The sequence below is a fragment of the Melospiza melodia genome, chromosome Z, assembly GCF_035770615.1.
Source record: "Melospiza melodia melodia isolate bMelMel2 chromosome Z, bMelMel2.pri, whole genome shotgun sequence".
Taxonomy (NCBI): domain Eukaryota; kingdom Metazoa; phylum Chordata; class Aves; order Passeriformes; family Passerellidae; genus Melospiza; species Melospiza melodia.
The window spans coordinates 79404639-79427936 of NC_086226.1; the positions used below are offsets into that span (position 1 = coordinate 79404639).

Below are 23298 nucleotides of genomic sequence, written 5' to 3' on the forward strand. Positions count from 1 at the left end.
TCCCAGTGGTACATATTAGAGGTTTGTTAGGGAAGACTGTGTGGATCAATTCTGCCTCGAGTACAGACAAACCCATTCGTGGGGTTGTCTTTGCTCAGGGACCAGGTTGCACGTGGTGGATAAGGCAAAGAGATGGAGCAACACAATGTGTACCTCAGGGAGATCTGATTGTGAGGTAAGAATGATGTGCAATATCACTGTTCATTGGATGTTACTGCCATTGGAGTGGAAAGATACTGCTACCAGGGTAGGGAGGCTACCTGTGAAAGTCCGCCATGTAGATGCCCATGTTCTCAGCAGTAAATGAGAGCCATGTTTTCTTGCTCCAGTGGTCACAATCTGCAGGCAAACATCTCGCTTCAGTCAGCTTGCCTCCCACACACCTCCCCCAGGCTGGGGGTTTCAGTCCCAGTCATTGGAAGGAGCAGAGGGGCCTTTCAGGATTTTCATGTCTCAGTCCTTGGTAGAGAAGCTTCTCACATTTCCGTCTGTCTTTCACGGCGGTTGTAAAACAGGCCAGGGTCTTCTGTGGGAGACCACCCGAAACTCAGGAAAAGTCCAGCCAGGCCGAGAGCTGGGACAGCTTCCAGAGCTGCTATTGTTGCAAACGGAGCACGGTGCTGCCTTCTTAGCATACAGCAAATACTCCTGTGAAAACAACAGCTTAACACTGAGCTTTCAGCTCTCAGGGCCCGTGGCGTGTGACTTTTCTCCTTCAGAGCCAGAGATTCTAGACCAGGGGTGTTCTCTTCAGTGGTCTCCCAATGACAATCGTGAGGCAGAGGAGGGAAAATTTGGACAGACTCTCACAGGGTGGCATTTAAAGCTGCCTGGATGCCGCTCTGTTTAATGTAACATTAAAACAGTGAAATAGTCTTATGAACTACAGCTCTACTGAGCCAAGTTCTGCCTCCATCTATATGAAATTCATTCATGCAATCAAAAGCAGAATCTGTTCCTTAATCTTTTTTAAATTAAAGATTGAATTTAGAGCCTAAGGCCTAAGCTTGCTTTGATAGGAAATGCTTGTACCAGGTATTTTCAGGCTGAAGCCCAGTACTGACTACATGATCTGAAGCAAGTCACCTACAGAAGAATGATCCACACCCTTGCAGGAATTTCAACCAGAACTGCTTGATAATCTTCAGATGACCCTTCAGAAATCTGCTTTTAACTTCAGCACTTGCTGCCTTCCAGCTCCAAGAACTTTATACAGTCCAAAGCAGTGTCTTCAATGGATTTTGATGAGCCAGTAAGATTTGCAGTTAAGTAAGGCATAACTCCTGATGTCACTTGATTGAAGTAACACACCTGTTTGAACAAAAGTAAATGAAACAAAAAAGCCTATGGATTGCAAGCTAGCCATCTTTTTGCAGAGCCTGGATGAGTACCATAGCTTTCCTGGATGTGAATAGAAGCCCACAGTGCTTGTGAACCTGAAGGCAATAATTTGCAAAAAGCATGCCTTTTTACAGCACCCCAGTGATCTGGTGTCCTCCCTGCTCCCAGACCCTCCAGCATCTGCAGGTCAATGTACAGAGCAGTGCAGCAAGAAACACTGTGTATAACATACCAAATATGTGTGCTTTGTGAGCAAACCTGCTGCCCCAAAAAAGGAACTGCAGCCACCAAGCGCTGCTGGAAGTTTTCTGAAATGTGTTTTCTTAAATGGAAAAGTTTTAGCCTTCCCATGGCAAAGAAGATTGGCCATGGCTCCAGAGATGGGAATCAGATTGTGTGATTCCTGGCATATGAAAGTTCAAGCGATGAATTTAATTTGAACAATTCCTTGGCCTCTGTAGTCAGTGGAAAGACAGACACACCGCCAGAGACCAGTGCAATGCACATCCTCTAGGGGTGTGTTTTAGAAGCCTGGAGGGGTAGGGGTTCAGGGCTCATTTCTAACAGTCAGACTGGCCAAAGCTGGGCAAGACAGACTCCACACACACCCAGACTGAACTCCTTTTTTGGAGGTATTTGGCTGCTCCCTCTGCAGTCTCAGCTCAGGCGAGGTGACAGCCCCAGGGCAGGGGGACAGGGCAGGGGGCACAGCTGGGCCCTGCAGGGTTACTCACAGTGCAGGAGCTGCTGCTGGTGCTGTGGATCTGGAAGCCAGCACAGAGGATTTCACTCCTGGAGTACTCTGGGCGTGGGGGCATCGCCCTGTGGGCCACCGACCTCACTGCCACCGTGTAAGGCATCCTGCAGGGCGGGGACAAGCATCACTGTCACCGTGATATTTTCTGAAAAATCCCTTCACCAGGATTTCTTCTCCTGGGAAGATGAGAAGCCTCCGTTTCTCCATGTTTTGCTCCTCTGGAATGTAGTTGGAGATTGTTTATCCAAACATGTGAATTGTTTTTAATTAATGACCAGTCACCATCACTGTGTCAGACTCTGAGTCAATCACGAGCTTTCATTATCATTCTTGTCAGGCCTTCTGATGTATCCTTTCTCTTTTTTTAGTATAGTTTTAGTATAGCATTTCCTTTAATAGAATATCATAAAATAATAAATCAGCCTTCTGAGAATGTGGAGTCAATTCTCATCTCTCACCTCGTCCTAGGGACCTCACAACACCACACATCTCACCCTTCCTCTTGTTGGAAACGTTCACGGGAGTGACAACAACACATCTTTTTCACAGGAGGGCAGAGGAGCTCGGGTGTTTTGCACGATCCTGGTTCCAAGCTGGGCCCCAGCTGAGCCTCAGTGAGGCTTCACACAGAGCCCAGTGCAGGAGACCTCTGTGGCAGCCAGAGAACAATTCCCCACCTTTTCTTTTTATTTTACCCTGCTCTCCTCAGCTCATGTTTACTGCATCAGGGAACAAGCCTTACCCAGAGGCTTCACAGTGTGGCCACAGTAAAGGTATCCACACTCATTCAATCCCCTCATGGAGGGGGAAGGCAAGCACAATACAGAGTGCTGCCTTTTAGGGCTAACTGGAAGAATCACTGAATGTCAAAAAGAAACAGAATAGAGAAAGTTAAGATAGACCAAAACGTTCCATTTGCCCATGTTTCATTGTGTAAGAACAAAAAGAGATCTAATAAAAATAATAAAACTTTGAAAAGCAGGAAATGTTAAACTGAGCAAGGGACTTGGCAGAATTTACAGACAATAAACGTGTGAGGTGTCAAGAAGTTCCTTGACTAAATAAAAACTCTGTAATTGCATGAAATGGGAGTACAAAGTCACTTCAAACAAAGAACAAATAAACTCCCAGCTAGGTGCTTCAGCATACTGACATGCTCTCTGGGACATGATTGTTTTTCTCCATTTGCCCTTTTGAAATTCTGGCCTATTTGCCCTCCTGGTAGACCACTCCCAAAGAGTCACTGTCCAGGAATCAATACTGGACTACGCTAAAGATTTGTCATGATCTGTATTTATTTCATTGCACCTTAACATTGCAAAGCAAATCTGGCTGTACAAACTCAGGCATCAACCAAGGAATCTCACTCCTTAGACAGTAAAATGCCCTTTGTCACCCAGTGACAGCTCAAGGTGACAGCACCCCAGACTGCATCCCCAAAGTGCTCCGAGTTAAAATCAGAGCCATACTCACTGCGGCTGGCAGGGCTCCCTTTGGGATACCAGAATCACAAAGTCCTTGGGCTGGCAGCCTGCCGTGGGGCCAGAGATGACGTGGTAAATCTTTTCCCTCTCACTCACATCCTGCAGCACCTCACATGCCCTGTGAAGACATTTAGCACACACCTCAGGCCCTGTGTGTGCAACTGCAGCTCCTCCAACAAACTCAGTGCAAACGGGCTCATCCTGACACTGCACCTTTCGTTGTCATGTTCCAGCAGCAAGGCGGAGAGAGTGAAACATTTAGGTTTTCTGGAACACCTCATCAGTAGGATTTCTTTAGGTTTTGTTTGTTACAAGCTGTAAATTCAGTAGAATTTGTAGATTTTCAAATATCCCTAAAGTTCCACTTCCACCCTCAGGTAAAAATCTTTCAGGATGGAATAACTAACTGAAAATGCTTCACCATATCAAATCAGTAAAATTTCAATTCAACTCTCTCTAATCACTATTCTACACCATCAAAGGTAAATAAAAAACCTCAAACACCTTTTAGAGCCATTCCAAAACTTGTTTCAAATCATACAAACTTTCAAACATGTTATTTTTTGAAAATATGAAGGACCCCATTTCTTGATTTCTCACTTTGTGAAATTGAGCATCAGTGTCTCCAACAGCACAAACATGAAGGAGTCCAGCTTTTCCCTAATTTTTAAAGCTAGCATCCACAATATATCCACCACAATATATCAGTTCTTACTTTAAACTTTTTCTTTTTTGACTAGTTTTGGGTTTTTCTTCAAAAACTTTTAACATACACCTGCCTAGGACTGGAGCAGTGCTTATTTAAGAAAAAGATGACCTCTCTCCTATCCCTTCTTTTGAATGATACAGAGCATTCAATTCTTTTGAAAAACACAGTATTTTCTTTTGAAAAGCACTCTGTATTTTGGAACCAGACTAAGCACAAACCAAATTTTACTTCTACACTACAAAAAAACCAAAACCCATATTTTGACTAATCAATGTTTGATGCCAAACTCTTACAACACTTTGTTCCTAACGGGGCAGAGTCTCACAGGAGTGTCTGTGACAGAGGAGAGGAGAGGTCAGGGGGCTCAGAGCCCCAGACAAGGACAGGTGTAGTAGGAGTCCCTGTGAAATATATGTATTGTGTAAGTGGCTGTGCCCCAATCCTAGTTGTTCTAAATGAGCCACAGCTGTGAAGTCCTTCATTGGGCAGCAGCTGTGGCTCGTGAAGGCAACTGGGATAAAAGGGAGTGGGCTTTCCAGTCAGGGAGAGCCTGGGAGGGGCCCTGACTGTGAAGCAACAATGACACTGCTGAGAAGAACTGCTCATAAGGTATGGGACTCTAGAAATAATATAACAACAATATGAATACAATAGACAGGGTCTCACAAGTAGTGTCTGTCCCAGCGCTGGCGGAGCCTGAAGTCAGACAGCAGGGAGAAGGCTACATGGGATGGGACCTTCACCTGCATCTCCACTTTAAATGACAGCACATCACCCTCCTCGTGGGTCCAGATTTTCACCTGGGGGAAAATAAATAAAGGCAGCATGTATCAGAAACAAAGAATTATTACTGTAAACGTTTAGATGCATAAATGTTACACATTTAGGACATCTGGCAGATTTTCTCAGGAGTTCCTGGGAAATGCCACACGCCCTTGTCCAGGCAAATCAGCCACACCTTGGCTTAGCCTTCTTGCCCCTAGAGCAACCCTGCACTTCCCTTTCCAAAATATCCTTCTTTTTCTCCTTTGCTCTCTTCTGTGAAGCAGAGCACCCAGAACTGATGATACTCTGCATAACTACTTAAAACCACAGTTTTGCGTGTCTCATTCCCCACCTGTACTATCTTGCCTTGATTATTTTGGGTCTATTTCTATTCATAGGCCTAAACCCCAAAACAGAGAATTCAAAGGGAATAACCTGTACATCACAATGCACACACAAGAAGGGTTTGTCACCTCCCACAAGCCCCATAAAATGGAAGAGGATGGGTACAACAGAGTGTTTAGAATTAGCGAATTTTACTCCCAAATTCATGTGCTTAATTGCCTCTCAAATCTTGAGAAGTTTAACAGATTTGCATTTCCAAGTGATGCAAAATTCATAAGGTTCATCATCACTTTTGAGGTTTTGTTGTTTTGGTTCTCTTTTTCTGCATCAGAAATGAGCAATCTTTTGTTTCTTCTGCATTTCTGCAACAACACAGATTTTGTATTTCTCTGGATTGTCCTGTCTTGGAAGAGGAAATAAACCCCAACTTAATCCAGCAAGCACCTTCCTGAAGTAAAGTTTGGTGTAAAATTAAATGCTTAAGAGCTTTAAAAGCCATCTACAGGAGGTCTGCATCAATATTCCTCTATGGCACAGAACAGAAATCATGTTGTTCTAGGAGTCTTCTAGACTTGAGAAATGATAAATAAAAGCAGGAGGTGCAGCTGTCAAGACACCTCTCTGCTAAGTGAACACTAGCAAGGCTGGATTATCTCTGCAGCCTTACAAGCCTTGTGGCTTTGTGTCAAAGACATGAAGAATGCCATTTTTTACCTTCAAAAACTGTCAAGTCAGCTTGGGGTCATTCCAGTTGCAGGGAAAAGGGAACAGATCTGCACTTTAGGATCATTCCCACTTGTGCAGTCCCTCTCCAGACTTCTTGTACCTCCCCCTTTAGGTACTGGGAGGTGCTTCAAGGTCTCCCCAAAGCCTCCTCTTCCCCAGGAGGAACAACCCCAGTTGTTGTCTCTGCCTGTCTCCAGGAGCTGGTTCAAGCTTGCTTGTCCCAGCTCTAAATACAGAGTTGCTTGCTGCTTATTTGGCATAGCAGTGTTTACTGAAATATTTAACCACTGGAACAACCTACACACGGCACTGGCAGCTTTGCCATCACTGGAATTCCTTATCATTTCTATCTGCCCTTATTTAAGTATCCTATTGTCTACATGCAAGAGTCACTAAGCAATGTTCCATAGCCTGCAATGCGCAGGAGGTCAGAGTAAAATACTGAAAAAGTCATTTATTGTCCCAAAACACCTCTGGATTGACATGATCTGGAAGTAAACTGCCAGTCACTAACCACATTTCAGAAACTCAGCCTTGGCAGATGCCAGATGTCTCTCCATTTTCTGGAAAACATGCACTGCAACAGGGTTAACACCCTGTTTTCCCTTGCCTTTCTCCTGCTTTTCCTAGCAGCGTCCTCCTCTGCTAGAACTGGTTTACACAGGTGTCCTCACTGATTTTGTGTTTATAACAACCCTTCACAAACAGGGAGGTCCTTTGCTTTCAGATTTCTGTAACTTCTGTTCTGCACTTACATCACCCAGAGTCTTGGTTATGTCCCACCCTCGTTTTCCTGCCAGAAGTGTCAGCGCAGCCACGTTTTTGTAATTCAAATACGCCTGAAACACAAGACATGTGTCTGTAAATGGAGGGCTAAGGGTACATTTCACTGAACATTGCAGAAATGAGGTGCTCTTTTTCCCCATCATTATGCTTCAACTGCAAACAAATGTTTATTCTCCTTGTAAGTGAAAACACACTTCAGTAGTTTCTGAATTAAAACACTTCCAGTGGCTTCCTGATGCACTCGCATGGCTGTTGGCAAAACAATCTTAATTAAAGGACTACAAAACACTATTTTCAGCTTCTCCAGTTATAAAGCTGTGAAGAACAACTTTGACCAACAGGGAGACAATACAGATAACCTCTCAGACCACTGAATTAATGGTTTTGTCCATCTTCCTCTTAAGCAATTAGAATCTACTCGAAAATTAACCTCTTCTTTGCTACCAAGCTGGGTCCATCTCGGCAATTGTTTTTCACAGCAGGCTCACAAGCAAAGAAAATGCAAATATAGCCATTCTTTGTGCTTGGCTACAGTGGATGGAGTTCTCATTTAACCACTCCATAAAGAGAATACAGCCTCAGAGTGTTTATGACAGGCTTTGGTTTCATAGCAAATAAATCTTAACCAAGCAATTTTTATCACTGTGCGCATATTTACATTTGCTGCTCTGCAGAAAAAAAAAAAGGGGAAAAAAAGCTGCTTTAGCTACAAAAACTGGACACCGAAACAACATTTAATTTATTTATAAATGCACCTAAAGTCAGGTTCAGCATCATTCACTACAGGACATGGACACAGTCAGTGGCCCAGCATGTCCAAACCAGAGACACTTGGTGCAGGGAATCTGGGAATGAAAATGATTTCCCCTATCTTTCCATTAAGCTATTCCAATGTTCATCTCTCTGGTGCTATCTCTCCCCCCACTTTTAGCACTTACTAAATGGTTTCCTCACTGCAATTTTTCAGACATTCTATGGCTGGATAAAGACAAAAACCAAAACCCCAAACTACTTCCTCTACAGGAGAATTCAGCTTTTAGAACAGCTGGGGATACTGAGGGATAAATCTGCAGGAGACCTTAAGGGACCACTTGTATGCACGTGTTTTAAAGACTACTTTAGATCCTTCTATAACTCACTCTTAGATCAGTAGTGAACCATCTACTCCCTCTTTTCAAAAGAGACATTTCACTGTGTTACACACCCATCCATTCCTCACGACTACCACAAAACTTCAGAGGGTCCACCTGTACTGCCACAGCCTGAACAGTTGCTTCACACAGCCCAAAAGGTGCACAAATACAGCTTTTTATGCACCTACAGATTACCTGGTTGCTTGTCTCCCAGGCATCAGAGGGCTTGTCTTCTTTAGCAGAGAGGATGCATTTACTAAAACATAATTAAAAAGAGACACAGTAGCATAAACTGGTTCTTTACACATCTGTGTATGCTAGGAAAAATCACTTTCTATAGGTTTAAGTGTCTTCTAAATACAGGCACTTCATCAAGTTTTGGTTTGCAATAACTGCTTTTTCTTTCCAAGAAAGACAGTGAAACACAATAACCTCCAGAGCAAACAAGTTTTGAGACAAGAATTTCTAACAATTTCAGTGCCATTGAAAACAAATTTTTTTGCAAATGTATGTCATATAACAGTCATATATATATTAAGGGGAGTTCAATTACTTTATTTAGTGGATTATGAAATTAAGTTCTCAAAATCAAGACCTGCCAGTGACCCAGCTCTACCTGCTGAGCAGAATCCTCCTCCTGGCAATAGCTCCATAGTACCTCCTCACACCAACCTGCAGGAAAAGTGAACCAGAGAGCAACAGATCTCATTATTTTAGAACAAAGCCTGAAAAAAGACAACCAAAAATGATTTATTCCAGATGGACAAATGCCAGAGCAAAAATACAAGCAAATAAAGAGTAATTGCACAATGGCCTTTCTACAGGCTAACCCAGAAAACTAGTGGTTTACTTTTTCCATAAGCAATATTCTCTGAAATTTGAAAAAAAACCAATGTGATAGAAGAGTTGTATTATTGCAGCATCCTCCAGGTGCTCTTTGGTCCTAAAGCAGTTGCAGCTGGGCAGTGCACCACACACATTCTGCTCTTTCTAAACGTGCCACCCACCAAATAAACTATTAACCTAATTTATCATCATCTGGTGTTCAAAGCACAAAGGGAAATTGTATTTTTCAAAGTCAGTTTCTCCTCTTGGACAGCCTGCAGTGGGCAGTAGTAAACTTACTGCCCCAGTGAGTACATAAGACACCTTCATTCATTTGTCTAGTTCCCATCCTATAAAAAATAAGGTCTCTGATGTTAAAAACTAATTTCATTTCTGCCTACACTGGCTCTCTAAAATTCTTGTAACTGGAGCAGGAAGATTAGTGACAGGTGTTAACACAGCAAATAATTCAACAACAGCAGTCTAACTGCTTCAAGTGCTTCATGAACCACTTTCAGGGAAACATGAACTGAGATCTCCATGTCAAAGCAACTGGAAAGCCCACCCACGTCATGGGATTCGATTCCCACAGACTTCTTTATTCACTCTATTTCTCACCTTTGTTAAGGGTTTATAAAAATAACTATTCACTGAATACTTATAAATTTCATCTACAGTCAGTGGAAATTGCACAAGACACAGACAAGTGGAAAAATCTCCAAACACATCAGATTCTTCTTCTCTGTGGTTCTCTCCATCAACCACAGAATCTCTAGTCATGAGGATTCTCCACAGAGCCTCTCACTTTTGGAAGACTGAAGCTAACAAAAACAAAGCTCTCACCTGAGGGCAAGCACTTCATTTGGAGCTTTTCTCTCCTGCAAGAAGATGCACTGCAGTGCCCTGCTTGGTCCTTGCTTCCCCAGCAAGGCTGTGGTGCCCACCCCACTGCTGAGCTCACCTGAGTAGTGGGCCTGACCCTGGGGAAGGTGAGTGGCTCCCCTCTGTCATCCAAAGCAGAGAAAGTGAGGAATGCACTGCAGATGTGCCGCGGCTGCTCCTGGATCCACTCCCCACAGCTGTAAGCCTCCACACGGACACCAACCTCCACACTGCAAGGACAGTTGAAATAAATCACTGAGCTGCTGCCAGTGGTGCAGAATCAGCCCTGAGACATTCTGGAGAGGACTGCAGTGCCTGCAGGTGTGCAGCAAGCCTGACTCAAACACCTTCTCTAGCATAGCAAATCAATTACTCAATCTGGACAGGCACACCTTTCAAATAAAATAAACGATGGCAGCAGCTAAATAGTGCTACCAAAAATAAGCAATAAATAGAAAGCAGTCTGTCAATAAATGCCAAGATGGGAAGATCCTGGCAAGAAGCTGGAATCTTCTGAAGAGTTAAATCTCTGGGAGCAACTCAGCCCTTGAAAATCCCCGATTTTCAGAGGAATATTTATTGTCTGAATTTGCAGGAGTGGGATTTGGTGACAAATGATCTTTAAACTGAAAGTCAGAGAATAATTTTTTTAAAAAAACTTCCACTGATAAAAGTGAAACCAAAAAAAGGGCACATATAGGAAGTTACAGACACAGATACATGCCTCCAAGTCCCACCTGAAGAACAATTAATTGACTAATGAAAATCCTGCTGATGAAACGTGAAACACACAGTCCTGGGGATGCCCAGGGAGAGATGAGGAGCCTTACCTGCTGTGGAAAGTGTTGTTGACAATGGCATTGAAGACCAGGCGGTCACCCACAAAGGACGGCCCCCAGAATCTGAACCTGTTAACTGCCTTCAGGATGGGGTGTGAACGACACAGGCGGCTGGAACAGAAACACAGAGAGACAGACCGAAACACAGCTGTGCTAAAATCACAGCCAGCGTGACCGACCACAGAGACAGGGCTTGCAGGACCTGGAAGGTCACTAAATTACACTGATCTACTCCATGCCAGCATGGTCAGCTCCAAGAGCATGTAACTCGAGCTTCAGCCATCATGATACCACTTGTGTCATGCTGTTACATTTCCAGCACGTTTTAGAAACACCAATTAATTCTCACTGCTTGAGACTGCCCTCTCTCAAAGCCAGACCACGAATCCCCTACCTACAGCGTAACCACTTACCTCACAGTTTCATTACTTTCTGTAGGACTGCATGGGGAGCAGGCCCCTGAGCCGTGTAAAAATGCCAGACCTTAAGGCCTTTAAACAATTAAAGAAAACCTGAACAGAAAGGCTGAGCACCAGGGACAGTGTCCAAGCAATGCCATGTCAAGTTATCTAGTCCTAATATTAGTACTTTTTGCTTGGTTCAAGATGCTTTCTGCTAGTATGATATGAAATGAGAATTAAAAAACCCTCACATGGCTACCAGATGCAGTCTGAGTGAAAAGAATATTGTTTCCAAGCTCTCCGGAGCAGGCAAAACTCAGGTTTCTTCATCAGTTCTGCATGTATTCAAAGCCCCTCACTTTCTACTGGGAAGTCTGTGCATCACAGGAAGAGGGGACAATTTACAATATATGACATTTATTTTTAGCAACACACTGCTCTCAGTAAGGAGCCCATGTGTACATCTAGGATAGACTGCTCCGTGGTGAGGTTTTCTAAATTTGAAAATACAGTTTTGTAGCACTTCTAGCTTTTAACTCAACTGCACTTTGAAAACCAATGTACCGGTATTTTTAAATGCACACAATTATCTGCAGCTAATTAACTGACTGGTACATCTCTTCAATAGTCTAATACATTGGAATTACTTTGTAATTAAATTAAAATAATTTGCTCCTCTGATTTAAAATGCTAAGCGTTGATTTTATTTACAATGTTCAGTCTAAAGATGCAAACACAATAATGATGAGGAGAGGAGCAAGCCAGAAATCAGGCTTAAATATTAATTTCTTTCCTGGAAAAGTACACCCTGAATGCTTTTATTGAAAATGTAAGGAATAAGAAAGTATCCATCAAGTTCAAGCTAATATTGCTAATATTACTAATATTCAAATGGTTTTATTGCTATCTGCACAATTTTCTGTCTGGACCAAAAAAAGGTGGTGGGAAAGTGAGAAGGAGAGTGAGTAACCTTTAAAATGCTGTTAGAAATTTATTTTTTCAGGCTTATCCCTCCTCTCCTGTTCCTCCATCACAGTTTGTGGCCATAGAAACTCTTACCTGGCACCTTCAGAGGTAGGGTCTGAGTGGCCTCACAAAAGGTTCATAGTGAAAGGAGTTCCTTCTCAAGCACAAACTACAACATCTCTGCTTTCAACCAGCCTCTGACACCAGCTATTATTCCTGAAATTCCCAACATGAGTAATCATGTTTGACATTAATTAGTTCAAAGAAAATTTGTCCAGTACTCCATTTGCTGATGTCTCCCTTCCTTTTTTAAATCTAAATGTGACTCCCACAAGGTAAAACTCATCAGATGAAAATAGGTAAATATTCTGAGTCCTATTACAGCAAAAATCTGCAGCAGTCCCTTCAAGCCACTGGAATTGCACACGGGGGTAGGGTCAGTGCACTCTGTTGTTACTAAAACAAGTTGTTTATCCAACCACTACAGAAAATCTGTTGTTATCAGTACAGCCACTGGATACAAATCAAAACCACAGGAATAATGAATGGAGAAGTCATTAATAATTAAAAGGTAAAAAGGGAAAACACATCTAACGTCCCTGCAGTGAATTAGGTCACTCGGTAAGCAAGGAGAATTCAGACTGAAACTTGAGTGCTGCTTACAAAGAAGCTTTGTGCAGTGTCCAGGAACAGGAAGGGAGACAAACAAGGGTTTGACTCCAGGGAAGAGGAATTAAGTGATTATGTGCCTGGGTCACACTGGCAGGCAGCGTCACAAAATATATTTTGTTCTCTTTACCTGAAGATGCCCGAGCTCTTTAAACTGCTGAAATTGCTGCAACTCAGAGGGACTGAAAGGTCAAGTGACTTGTTGAGGGTTATGCATCCATTCTGTGCACACACCAACCAAACAGAGCCTGTTTATGTGGATCCTTTTTCTCTGACTTATTTTTCTTCTGGCATCACGAGGATCTGCAGACCAAGTTCTAGCAGGCTGTTCATTTTTGGATGTCACTTGACACAGGGTGAGTATTGGTCTGATCTTGGTTAAACAACTAACTTTGTTTCTAAAGCACTGCACCAAGCACAAGGAGAGCACGTTTCTGTTCCTGTATCCAATGTTGGTTTTCTGCAAAGATTCCCAGGAAGGTAACACAGCCTCTTTTGCCTTAGGCTCTGTATGTGTAACAGAATAATGCCTGAGTCTCAGTGGCATGGCATGCTGTGGGAGATGTACCACTTAAATAGTTCAAAGGCCTCCTGTAATGTGAGGAGGAAGACAAGTCACAGAGGCCTGGGTCTGTATTCTTCATAAAATAAATCCCTGTGAAACCTTTAACGTTAAAAGCACATCCACTTAGAACCACATGCAGAGACAATGCTGTAGCAAAGTACCTTGCTGAAATGCTTGCCACTGTCTGCATCCAAGCCATGATCTGGCCACCAAAAGCGTTCCCATGATGGTTTGCATGAGGAGGCAGGACAAGCTCAGTGCTCTGTACGTGGGTATGCTCAGCTGAAACTGCATCTTTATCTTCACAAGGATCTGAAACAGAGCAGCAATGCATCAATGAATGCTTTCAGAAGAAAGCACACCCGGTGAAGAGAGCAGCTTGTTCAGGCTCAGCAAAAAGGAGACAAACAGAAAGGCACACAAGAGCCTTGTGGTTTGCAAGGGAAGCAAGAAGAAGTTGAACATTTTCTCTGTTCTCCCAGGAGCTGCTACTGCCAGCCCTCAGTGCATCCCCACATCCCTCTATCAGGGGCAGCTCTGTGTCATTTTTGTCAGGGGCAGTTCCCGTGTCAGGAGCAGTTCTGTGTCCCTATGTCTGGGGCAGTTCCTGTGTCCTTCTGTCAGGAGCAGTTCTGTGTACCTCTGTCCAGGGCAGTTTCTGTGGCAGGAGCAGTTTTGTGTCCCTGTGTCAGGGGCAGATCCTGCAGGGGAGCAGCAGCTGCAGCCCCAGCATGTGCTGGCTTTCAGGGGCTGTCAGAGCAGTTCAGCACCAACTCAAATGTCTGTCAAAGACTCTGCACTGTGTGTGATGGGCACCTCTACAGGTGTGTTGAATTAAGACTAGAGCAGGACTTGATTATTTCACCTTCCTACAAATTTTTAATTGCCTGAGACAACACCTGCGTGAAATGACTGAAATGAGGATCTGAACCACCTTGTATTACCTGAACAATTCTGATGTCACTTTCAAGTGTTTAGCCTTGCATCCTCACGCTACTCTCAATTCTTTATGGTGGTGTTTCACAGGAAAAGATTTAGGCTTGAGATTACATCAACTAATTTTGAAAGTGCCCATCTGTGCTAGGAGCTGCTTGACCTGAACTGTACTTTTGACTTGTGGCATAACTAGCTAACTTTGTGATTATGTAAGTGTGTGGAAACATATGACTAACTTGTACTTTGGACCTACTCAAGGTGTTCCCTAAGATCCACTCGTCAAACAAACCTCACTTTCAGGGTATGATTTGTACATATGCTGCTCCCTAGCAGCCTTTCCACACAATGTTCTCTCCTCTCTTCTCCCACTCTGCTTGTTCTGTCTCCTTAAGGAGGTGAATTAGTGCACAATACTATCCTTCAAAGAAATTTCCAGGAAAGGCAGTGGAGACAAAACCCATCAACCTCTGATTTGTCACTCAGGTTATTAAACTGCAACCCTGTGAGACAGTTACCATGAAGACAAATAGCTTGTTTTCTTGTACCAAACATGACTCTTCAGTTCTACAAAGTCTTACTAAATTGTTACGGTTAGATCTTTGTTTATAACAGGCTTAATCTCTCCTCAGTAAAACTACATAATGCCTGTTACTTATACATGGAGCTACAGCTCAGATTTTCCAAATACCAGCATATTTTCCTAACTGCTCTGAGTAATTTCTTTTGTGAGGGAACACAACAACTTACAAGCACAACTTTCTTTAAGAACAGAAATTACTACCATAAATAACGAGGAACCTGTTTCTTTGTTCAGTTCTTCTAACTTTTTTACCTGTTTTGACCTCCACAGAGTGAAACTTCTGCTTGCTGGGAATCATCTCAGGGCATAAACATAGTTCTTACTTTCCTTTCTGGCAAAGACATGGCCATAAGCCTGAATGAATGTCATGCTTCTGTCTACATCACAACTAGCGTCACAGAAGTTTATTTACTGCTGTCAACCTCTGAAACCTCACACACAGAACCACATGAAGATCTGCATTTCACATCTATTTAATGCACACCTGGCCTGTGTTTTTACATCTGGAATTTCTGAGAGACAAAGAAATACCACTCTGTTAGAATAACTGCCTAACACACCTGTGGCACCTCTACCCACAAATCTGGCACAGACTTTTCTACCTGACACCACAACCCCAAGGAGATGTTTTGCCTGCTTTTTCCCTTCCTTCCAGCTGCTCATAAGTCTTTGTTCCACCTTCTGTGCTGAGTAGAAAAATCACCTTCACTATTGCTCTCCTGCATCACCTTCTGAAAGACCTCCAAATAGCCCGTACGGATTATGCTCCTCTCCAGAGCCAGCAAGTACTCCAGGTGGTCTTCTTCAGACTGAAGCTCTACGGGTTTTAACTCAATCTGTGCAAATGGAGAGGAAAAAAATACAACAATTCTGAACGTCACAATCGTCACAAAGCGCACTTGGAACTTCAAATGGCATCAGCATTTTCTACAGCTTTTTCCTATCAGCTGTCCAAGATGACCAGTTTAATAATACAACTAACATGGGGTATAAAGTTCAAGAGATTCTGCATTATCCTTTCAGAATCATTCATTAAAACTCAATGACAAAGTGCTTCTAGCTTCTAAATACAAACATCCATGACAGCACACAGTGTTGAAGACAGTTCTCATTTAAGAAAAAAAAAAGAAATAAAAGAGACAGGAAAAGATGAACTTCATATGAAGGTTTGAGGATAGAATTTTTGAACCAGAAAATAAAGACAGTTGCACTGGTCTGCGGTGTCAGTGCAAATTCCTGTGTATTTCAGTTCAATTACAAACTGCATCCAAAGCAAATATAGTAATTTAAAGAAAATTATTACATTTGGATAATTACACCACAGGTGACACCGAACAATCACTTGTGAGATTCGTCTAGAAGGCCTAGCCTCAGAAGCATTAAAATAATGCACAAAGCAGTGCACCACAGACAAATTCAACATTTTGTGTCTTGCAGTGCAGCCACTAATGTTTCTCAGCCTTTGACTCTTCCCTGTAACCCTCTTCCAGATTCATTGCCTCCTTTCCAGTCCTTCTCAAGAGCTTCCTAGATTTTCTCATGTGGCCCAGTTAAAATATTAAGATGGTGGTTATACTGACATTCTCTCTGTTCAACCTTAGAAACAGTTGTTTAGAAAAGTGGATTTGAAAAAAATATTCTTCAATGTCTCTGAGATTTTAGTTTGTCATAGAATTTGAACTGAACTCTCAAACTCCCTCTGGGATATTCCTGTCTTAAGCCTAATCTTAGTTAATCATCACCAATTTAATCCGGAACTAATCTCCCCAGAAATTTGGGCAAAAGGTGAACAGGTTTATGTTACGAGTATGATATCAAAGTAGGAACAAACAATTCTTACTTGATAATATTTTAGTGCTCTCAGAAATTTAGCCATTAGCCTTTCAGAGACAGGAGCTGGGCTTTAGTTTTAGCAAAACTGCTCCAGTCTGTTTCTTTTCCCAACTGTGGCACATCCTCACAGAAGAGAGAGCAGTAGAGATTGGATGTATTCATTGCTCATGGGATGATTCTGCCAATCTCCAGTGGATGTTTAACAGCCAGATGTGCTGTCATAACACATGCAGTCAGACAGGAAAGTCAGATCCATGATGTCACATTCAAGAAAGCAGAATTTTAAATGCAAAGGAGTTTTTTTAGGAGAGTCTGAGGAGTGCCTGGCCTTCCCTACAAGAAAATTCTAAAAAGATTGTGCCTGTCTGGCACAGTGATGTGAAGGCCAGTGGTACCATGACTGATTTCCAAACACTGGGGAGAAGAAACAGCCCTGGTGTGAAAACCAATCAACATAAATGGCAAAGAACCAACTTAGATTGGAAGTGAGCTTAAAAATAATGTCTTCTGTCCGAACAACCTCCCCAAGAGGGGAAGTAAAAGATAAAAGAGCCCACTCTGCAATCAACTTCTGAAAAGGAGAGAGACTCACAAGGATCTCCCTGTCACGGCCTGCCTCCATCAATACTGCAGCCCTCAAAGACCTCACTTCTATAATGAACAAATGTGCAAGAGGAAAGAGAAATAATAATAACAGCTATTGCAATCATACTGCTGTTATATTATTTCTAGAGTCTGTACCTTCTGAGAAGTTCTTCTCACACACAGCTCCTCTCAGCAGTGCTGCTCCTTGTGGCCTCATCAGGGCCCCTCCAAGGCCCTCAACCCACCCCCTTTTATCCCAGTAGCCTTCACGAGCCACAGCTGCTGCCCAGCTATGGACTTCACAGCTGTGGCTCATTTAGAATGGCCAGGACTGGGGCAAGGCCACTTACACAGTACATAGATTTTACAGGGACTCCTACTACAGACAGCAGCAACAACAACCTCACCATTTCAGAGAAACAAATTAGAAATCAACCCCCAGACTCCATCTCAAAAAGTCTGAACTTAATGCTTTTTTCCTATCACTGATCAGAATAAACAGTGCTTCTGCTGTGTTACACAAACCAGAAAAGGTGGGTTATTTCACAGAAACTCAGTCACTCCAAGCTTAGGAGAAAGCAGGAAAAATACCTTTTCAGCACCAACTGGTTTGGCCTCATATGTTGCATATGCCACACTCACAATCTTTTCAGCATTAGTCAAAACATCCTGTACTGTCACCTTGATGCCAACCTATGAGGAAGAAGGTGGTGGAAGAAGGAGACAAAAAAGTATTTACATCGTAGTCAGCTGATTTGAGACAATACAGTGCAGTTTTTATCAGTCCTTACACCTAAAGCATAAAGGTAAAAAACCTGCTCTAATCACTCTTACATATCTGGTGATAACAATATTCAGTCAACTCTGAAAGGTTTTTTAGTACCACAACTGTTATGTTTGTTTAGCATCACTTGTAGGGTAAAATTATAAAACCAGGAAAGACACTTAAAGGTAGTTTTATGGATATTATCTTCCATTTTCTTCTGTGGCATTCAGAGCCCCCATCTGAATGAGTTTCTAAGGTCTGTACGTGCAAAACAAAGTGTGTTGAGGGGTGCAAAGCAAAATGAAACACTTGCATGTGAAACACTGGATTCGATCCTGTGGCATAGGCCTGACACACACCAAAATTCTGATTTTTTCTAATTTTTAGAAACTTTTGGAATACATTACCTGTGAGATGCATCACTCCCATTAATTACGATGGGATTTGGACACAGGCACAATGCACAAAAAGCACCCCCAAAGTTCAGTTCTGATTTGAAGTGATCAGGCAAGGCATTGCATACTGCCTGCAGTATGAAGATTAAGATCATGTGTACACCTGAGATATGTACATTTGTTTCAAAAGTTTCAGAAATGCTTTGAACTTCACCTATTCTGTGGATCTGGCCTGGACCAACACCACCTCTCCCATCCTGCCCACTACACCACCAAAGGCTTCAATTCTTTGGGGCCCAGCTGCTACTCTGACATGGATCATTTCACAGGAAACACACAACTGTAGCACTCTGAAAGCAGTGCCATTAGGCAGTGTTATTGTTCAGACATCTGCAGATATCTGGAGCAAATGAACCTGGAGCCACGCTGTGCTCCTCTGCTGCTCCAACCTCTGCTCTATTCCTTCAATATCTTTAGAAAAGAGAGTGCTGATCTCTTACCTCCATGAGGGTTTGGAATTCTCTGTTCACCTTTGTTCTGATGGCAATCATTTGTCCAACCCTGTTAAGAAGAGTAAGACATTACAGCAGGCAAACATGCAGCTTTATAAGGGCTTGAATCTGCCTCTCTGTGTACTCCTAAAAGTGGTGAAGAACATCTCATTAATCAGTCTGTGTCTTCCACGCTGCACTGAGAATTCACTGAAAAAAAGTGGATTTTTCACTGTGTTCAATTCAACACTGTTATTCTCCAGTCAGACTTGGTCAATAAAATTAGAGCCACTGCACAACCTTAATGGCAGCATTGCTTCTCTCTGCTGGTGTCTGAATGGCAGCAGGTGTGCTCAGCTACACCCAGGAGTTCTGGCTTTGCTCACAAGCACATCCTGCAGAAATCACAGAGTCCATACAGCTGCAGGAGCACTCAGACACACTCCACAAGCACCCCTGGCACACAGGGGTGTGCACATGAGTAGATAACTCCAGGGAAAAAGTGCTCTTGGATGGGGAAAGAATTCATGTTCCAAGTCTTGGCCAAGAACAGGACTGCTTGTCCCTTCTGTGCTAACCTCATCCCTCTGAAAACCACTCTTCCCCATTTACCTACACAAACAACTAAACAGAATTTTTACTTTATTATCTAGTAAAAATTCTTGAGATTCTGGAGTACTAGACAATTATCTAATGTGATTTCATTATATTATGAAAGTAAGTTTTATAGGTAGTATTGCTGATTTAACAGAGATAAGCAGTGGCCTGCAGCCATCCCCCAGAGCCAGAGACCACTGGGCCATCAGTTTCTCACCAGGCATCCCAACTGCCAAGTGAAGTTAACAAGAGTTTATTTCTGCCCTGTGAGATGGATCTGCTCTCTGCATGGCTATCACAGGTAGAAAAGAGCAGTTTTGAGACTCAGCCCTGTGGTAAGTCCACGGGTCTGCTGTCTCCCATTTTATAATGCCTCAGTTTATCTCCCACGCAAGAGCCTGCAGCAGGGAAACATCTGACTGCTGTACGCTGGTTTGTACCTGGCAGCCTCTTCAAACTGAATGTCATCCATGGACGCTGTCACACAGGACACCCCAGCGTGTTTCTCAGCTTCAACAGAGACACAGGGACACACAGTTACCACTCTGCACCTGCAGCAGCCACTCACCCACGGGCTGGTGCCTGACAGGCAGGGACTGCACGCAGCAGCTCCCTCTTCTTCCTGTGGGCACCCAAATGCAGCTCTGCAGTGCGCCCCTTAGGAAAAAAGAGAAGCTAAATAAGACTAAAGTTTACATTTTTTGTCATGATTCTGTTGTAAAGGGTGTTTCTGTTTATGGGTAACATCAGGAGATGAGACTAGATGATAGTGACTAACTTACTCAGTTAGAAAACTTCCACCGAAGGTCTTTTTCTAAAAATGAACATTCTGGTAAGAGAGCCTTAACAAGCATTTTGAATGACAGAAAGAGTCACAAGGAGTCACAGAAAGCTCATCATTCTCCCTCAAAACAATATGTCAAGAGCATCAACTAGGGCAATCCATGGGGAAGTTTTATGTCAGCGGAGGATTCTGAGATACAGGAGAAAACCTACTTATTAGTAAGTAAAAAACACAGCTTATTAGTGCAGTCACAACAGTGGAAAGCACTGTCCTTATTGCTGCAACAAAAATGCAGGAATTAAATAAAAACAAAGACAAACAAGATTTAGAAAATTCAAAACCAGAATTCACCTGCCGTAAAATATTTTCACCTACGTTTGAACTGTTAGTCATCTCCTGTCGCAGACATCTTTGCATTAAAATCCTTTCTTAGGATTTTTTCCTGCTGAAGCTGAGAAGTTTCAGCAACAAATGTAAACAATGGTTATCTGCTGCTGTGGAATGCAACAGGTGGATCCATGATTAGTCTTCTGTGGATGTTTGGATTTACTGACCACTCAGGCAGAGCTGCTCTTGCTCTCTGCTGAGACACAGAACTTTGTTATTCATTCTTTTCTCTTCTTATCTCAGCTAGCCTTCTGAGAACAATTCTCTCTATTCTTTTTAGTATAGTTATAATGTAGTATATATATATATCATAAAATAATAAATCAAGCCTTCTGATCATGGAATCAACATTCTCATCTCTCTCATCTCACCCTCAAAACCCTTGTGATCACCGTCACAATCACCCTGGGGTACCTTTGGCTGTGAAAAAGCACACACGCTTTTTGTATGAATTACGAAAGCTAATCTGGAAAAGGTAAACATCTTATTTACTGTTAATATTTAATCACCTGATAGTTAAGTTTTACAGCAAGTTAATATGATGTACTATTTATTTGACCATAGCACCTGGGGTTTCCAGGGACGATTCCTTCCAAAAGGCAGATCTGCAATGTACTAGGAGTGTATAAACACAGAGAACATCTGCTCCAAAGTCCTGAGTGTCAGAGGCAAGACAGAGGAAGCCTGGAAAACAGCACTGCACAACAGGCAGGAGCTCTCACTCCCCAGCAGCCCCGTATTTTTAGTGAGCATCACATGGGGAGCTCAGAGAAATCAGAGGGTTCATATCAAAATCTGAAGACCTCCCTCTGAAAATACGAGGAGAAAGCACAGCCCCTGCTCAAAAAATCCCTTCTGAGGGTTAAAACACTGAGGGGCTGGAATGGAATCCATTTAGTGCAATCCTCTGCCAAGGCAGTGGCACCTTTCCTTCTTTTTGGCACACAAGTGCCAATAATCTTAACTTAGTACTTTCCTTCCTTCTCTTGATTATCTCTTACCACCTCTTCCCTTCCGCTGCTCCTTTTTAAAATTCTCCTCATCCTCACATTCCCACCACCTTCCTCGCTCTCCCGTGCCATCTGACGCCTCACCCTCCTGGTGTCTGCTCCCAACTGGACCCCAAATCTCCTGGGCTCCTCGAGAGAGACGTGGAGCTCCAGCATACCAGAATGACTGGGGCACTGGAGCATCCTCCTCTCGAGGGAAGCTGGCTCTGCTCAGCCTCGGGAAGAGATGAGTGAGAGGGTCCTTCATCCCCTCATTCCTTTGGCACATGTACAAATGTCCAAAACAGGTGTCAGAGCATGGATCAGGCTCTGCTTGGTGGTGCACAGCAATGCGACACGAGGCAAGGGGCAGAAAATGATGCCCTGGAAGTTCCATCTGAACACGGAGTTGTGTCAGGGCGGACATGAGGGAAAGGTTCTTCCCCAGAGGGTGGGGGGGCACTGAACAGGCTCTGCCGGAGCTCCAGGAGGGTTCGGAGAGCGCTCCAGGGATGCCCAGGGTGGGATTGTTGGGGTGTGTGTGGCGGGCTGAGGTGGGACTGCGTGATCCTGTCCCAGCTCAGGGGATTCCGGGATTCTATGATGACCTTTTCCAGAGAACCCTGAACACAGTGCCCATAGAGGGTGTGGAGCGGAGCTCAGCCGTCCCGTCCCGGCAGTGTCTGTACGATCCCGTGTGCCGGGCTGTGAGGCGGGACAGGAGCGCTGCTCTGACCACTGTGGCCCCTTCCACCCTGCCCGGTGCAACCTCCAAAGCCCTCTCTCCCTTCCACGGGCTGACACCTTCCCTCCCCCAGGGCTGGGGCTGTCCCCTCCCGCTCCCGGGCGAGCCGGGGCCGGGCCCCGCTGGCCGTACCTGCGAGGCAGGCGGCGGCGTCCATCCATCGCAGCAGCGGCCCCGCGCCCAGCTCCCCGCGGGGCCCGGAGTCCGCCGGCAGCACGGTCCGGCACATGCACGCAGCCATGGGGGAACGCTGCCCGCTCCGCCCGGCACCGCGGCCAGAACCCGCCGCCGCCGCTCAGGGGCGGAATCGCATCCGCCGGCCTCCCGCGGAGCCGGGACGGGCTGAGAGGAAAGGGGGCCCGGGGTCAGGGGTGAGGGAGCCCGGAGTGAGGGGAAAGAGAGCCCGGGCTGAGGGGAGAGGGAGCCCGGAGTGAGGGGAGAGGGAGCCCGGAGTGAGGGGAAAGGGAGTCCGGGCTGAGGGGAAAGGGGGCCCGGGGTCAGGGGAAAGAGAGCCCGGGCAGAGGGGAAAGGGAGCCCGGGCTGAGGGGAGAGGGAGCCCGGAGTGAGGGGAAAGAGAGCCCGGAGTGAGGGGAAAGGGAGCCCGGGCTGAGGGGAGAGGGAGCCCGGAGTGAGGGGAAAGAGAGCCCGGAGTGAGGGGAAAGGGAGCCCGGGCTGAGGGGAAAAAGAGCCGGGGCTGAGGGGAAAGGGAGCCCGGAGAGAGAGGAAAGGGAGCCCGGGCTGAGGGGAAAGGGAGCCCGGAGTGAGGGGAAAGGGAGCACGGGCAGAGGGGAAAATGAGCTTGGGCTAAGGGGAAAGGGAGCCCGGGCTGAGGGGAGAGGGAGCCCGGAGTGAGGGGAAAGAGAGCCCGGGCTGAGGGGAAAGAGAGCCCGGGCTGAGGGGAAAGGGAGCCCGGAGAGAGAGGAAAGGGAGCCCGGAGTGAGGGGAAAGGGAGCACGGGCAGAGGGGAAAATGAGCTTGGGCTAAGGGGAAAGGGAGCCCGGGCTGAGGGATGAAAGG

General features: G+C 44.5%; 1 protein-coding gene across 2 annotated transcripts; it reads right to left on the minus strand.

Moving 5' to 3' along the window:
- ACOT12 (acyl-CoA thioesterase 12) lies at positions 1 to 22522 on the minus strand. 2 transcript variants are annotated; one of them, XM_063180202.1, is made up of 15 exons: positions 22414 to 22522; positions 19817 to 19886; positions 18789 to 18849; positions 17719 to 17820; positions 15413 to 15545; positions 13355 to 13505; positions 10584 to 10703; positions 9833 to 9983; positions 8663 to 8718; positions 8242 to 8302; positions 6883 to 6966; positions 4958 to 5091; positions 3572 to 3700; positions 2076 to 2202; positions 1 to 1311 (listed from the first exon to the last, which is right to left on the minus strand). In XM_063180202.1, the coding sequence occupies exons 1-15, from the start codon at positions 22520 to 22522 to the stop codon at positions 1177 to 1179; spliced, it is 1623 nt and encodes a 540-aa protein (XP_063036272.1). In that variant the 3' UTR covers positions 1 to 1176. The 2 variants fall into 2 exon arrangements, with proteins under 2 accessions (XP_063036272.1, XP_063036271.1); XM_063180201.1 differs by having other exon boundaries at positions 19817 to 20033; positions 22414 to 22456.
- Between the last annotated feature and the right edge of the window lie 776 nt (positions 22523 to 23298).

Coding starts and splice junctions, on each gene's coding strand:
- ACOT12 (XM_063180201.1), bottom strand. CDS start 22,438: ATGGACGCCGCCGCCTGCCTCGCAG. Junction 9,984..10,583: donor AACAACACTTTCCACAGCAG/GTAAGGCTCCTC, acceptor CTGTCCTTGCAG/TGTGGAGGTTGGTGTCCGTG. Junction 6,967..8,241: donor CCTGGGAGACAAGCAACCAG/GTAATCTGTAGG, acceptor CTTGTGTTTCAG/GCGTATTTGAATTACAAAAA.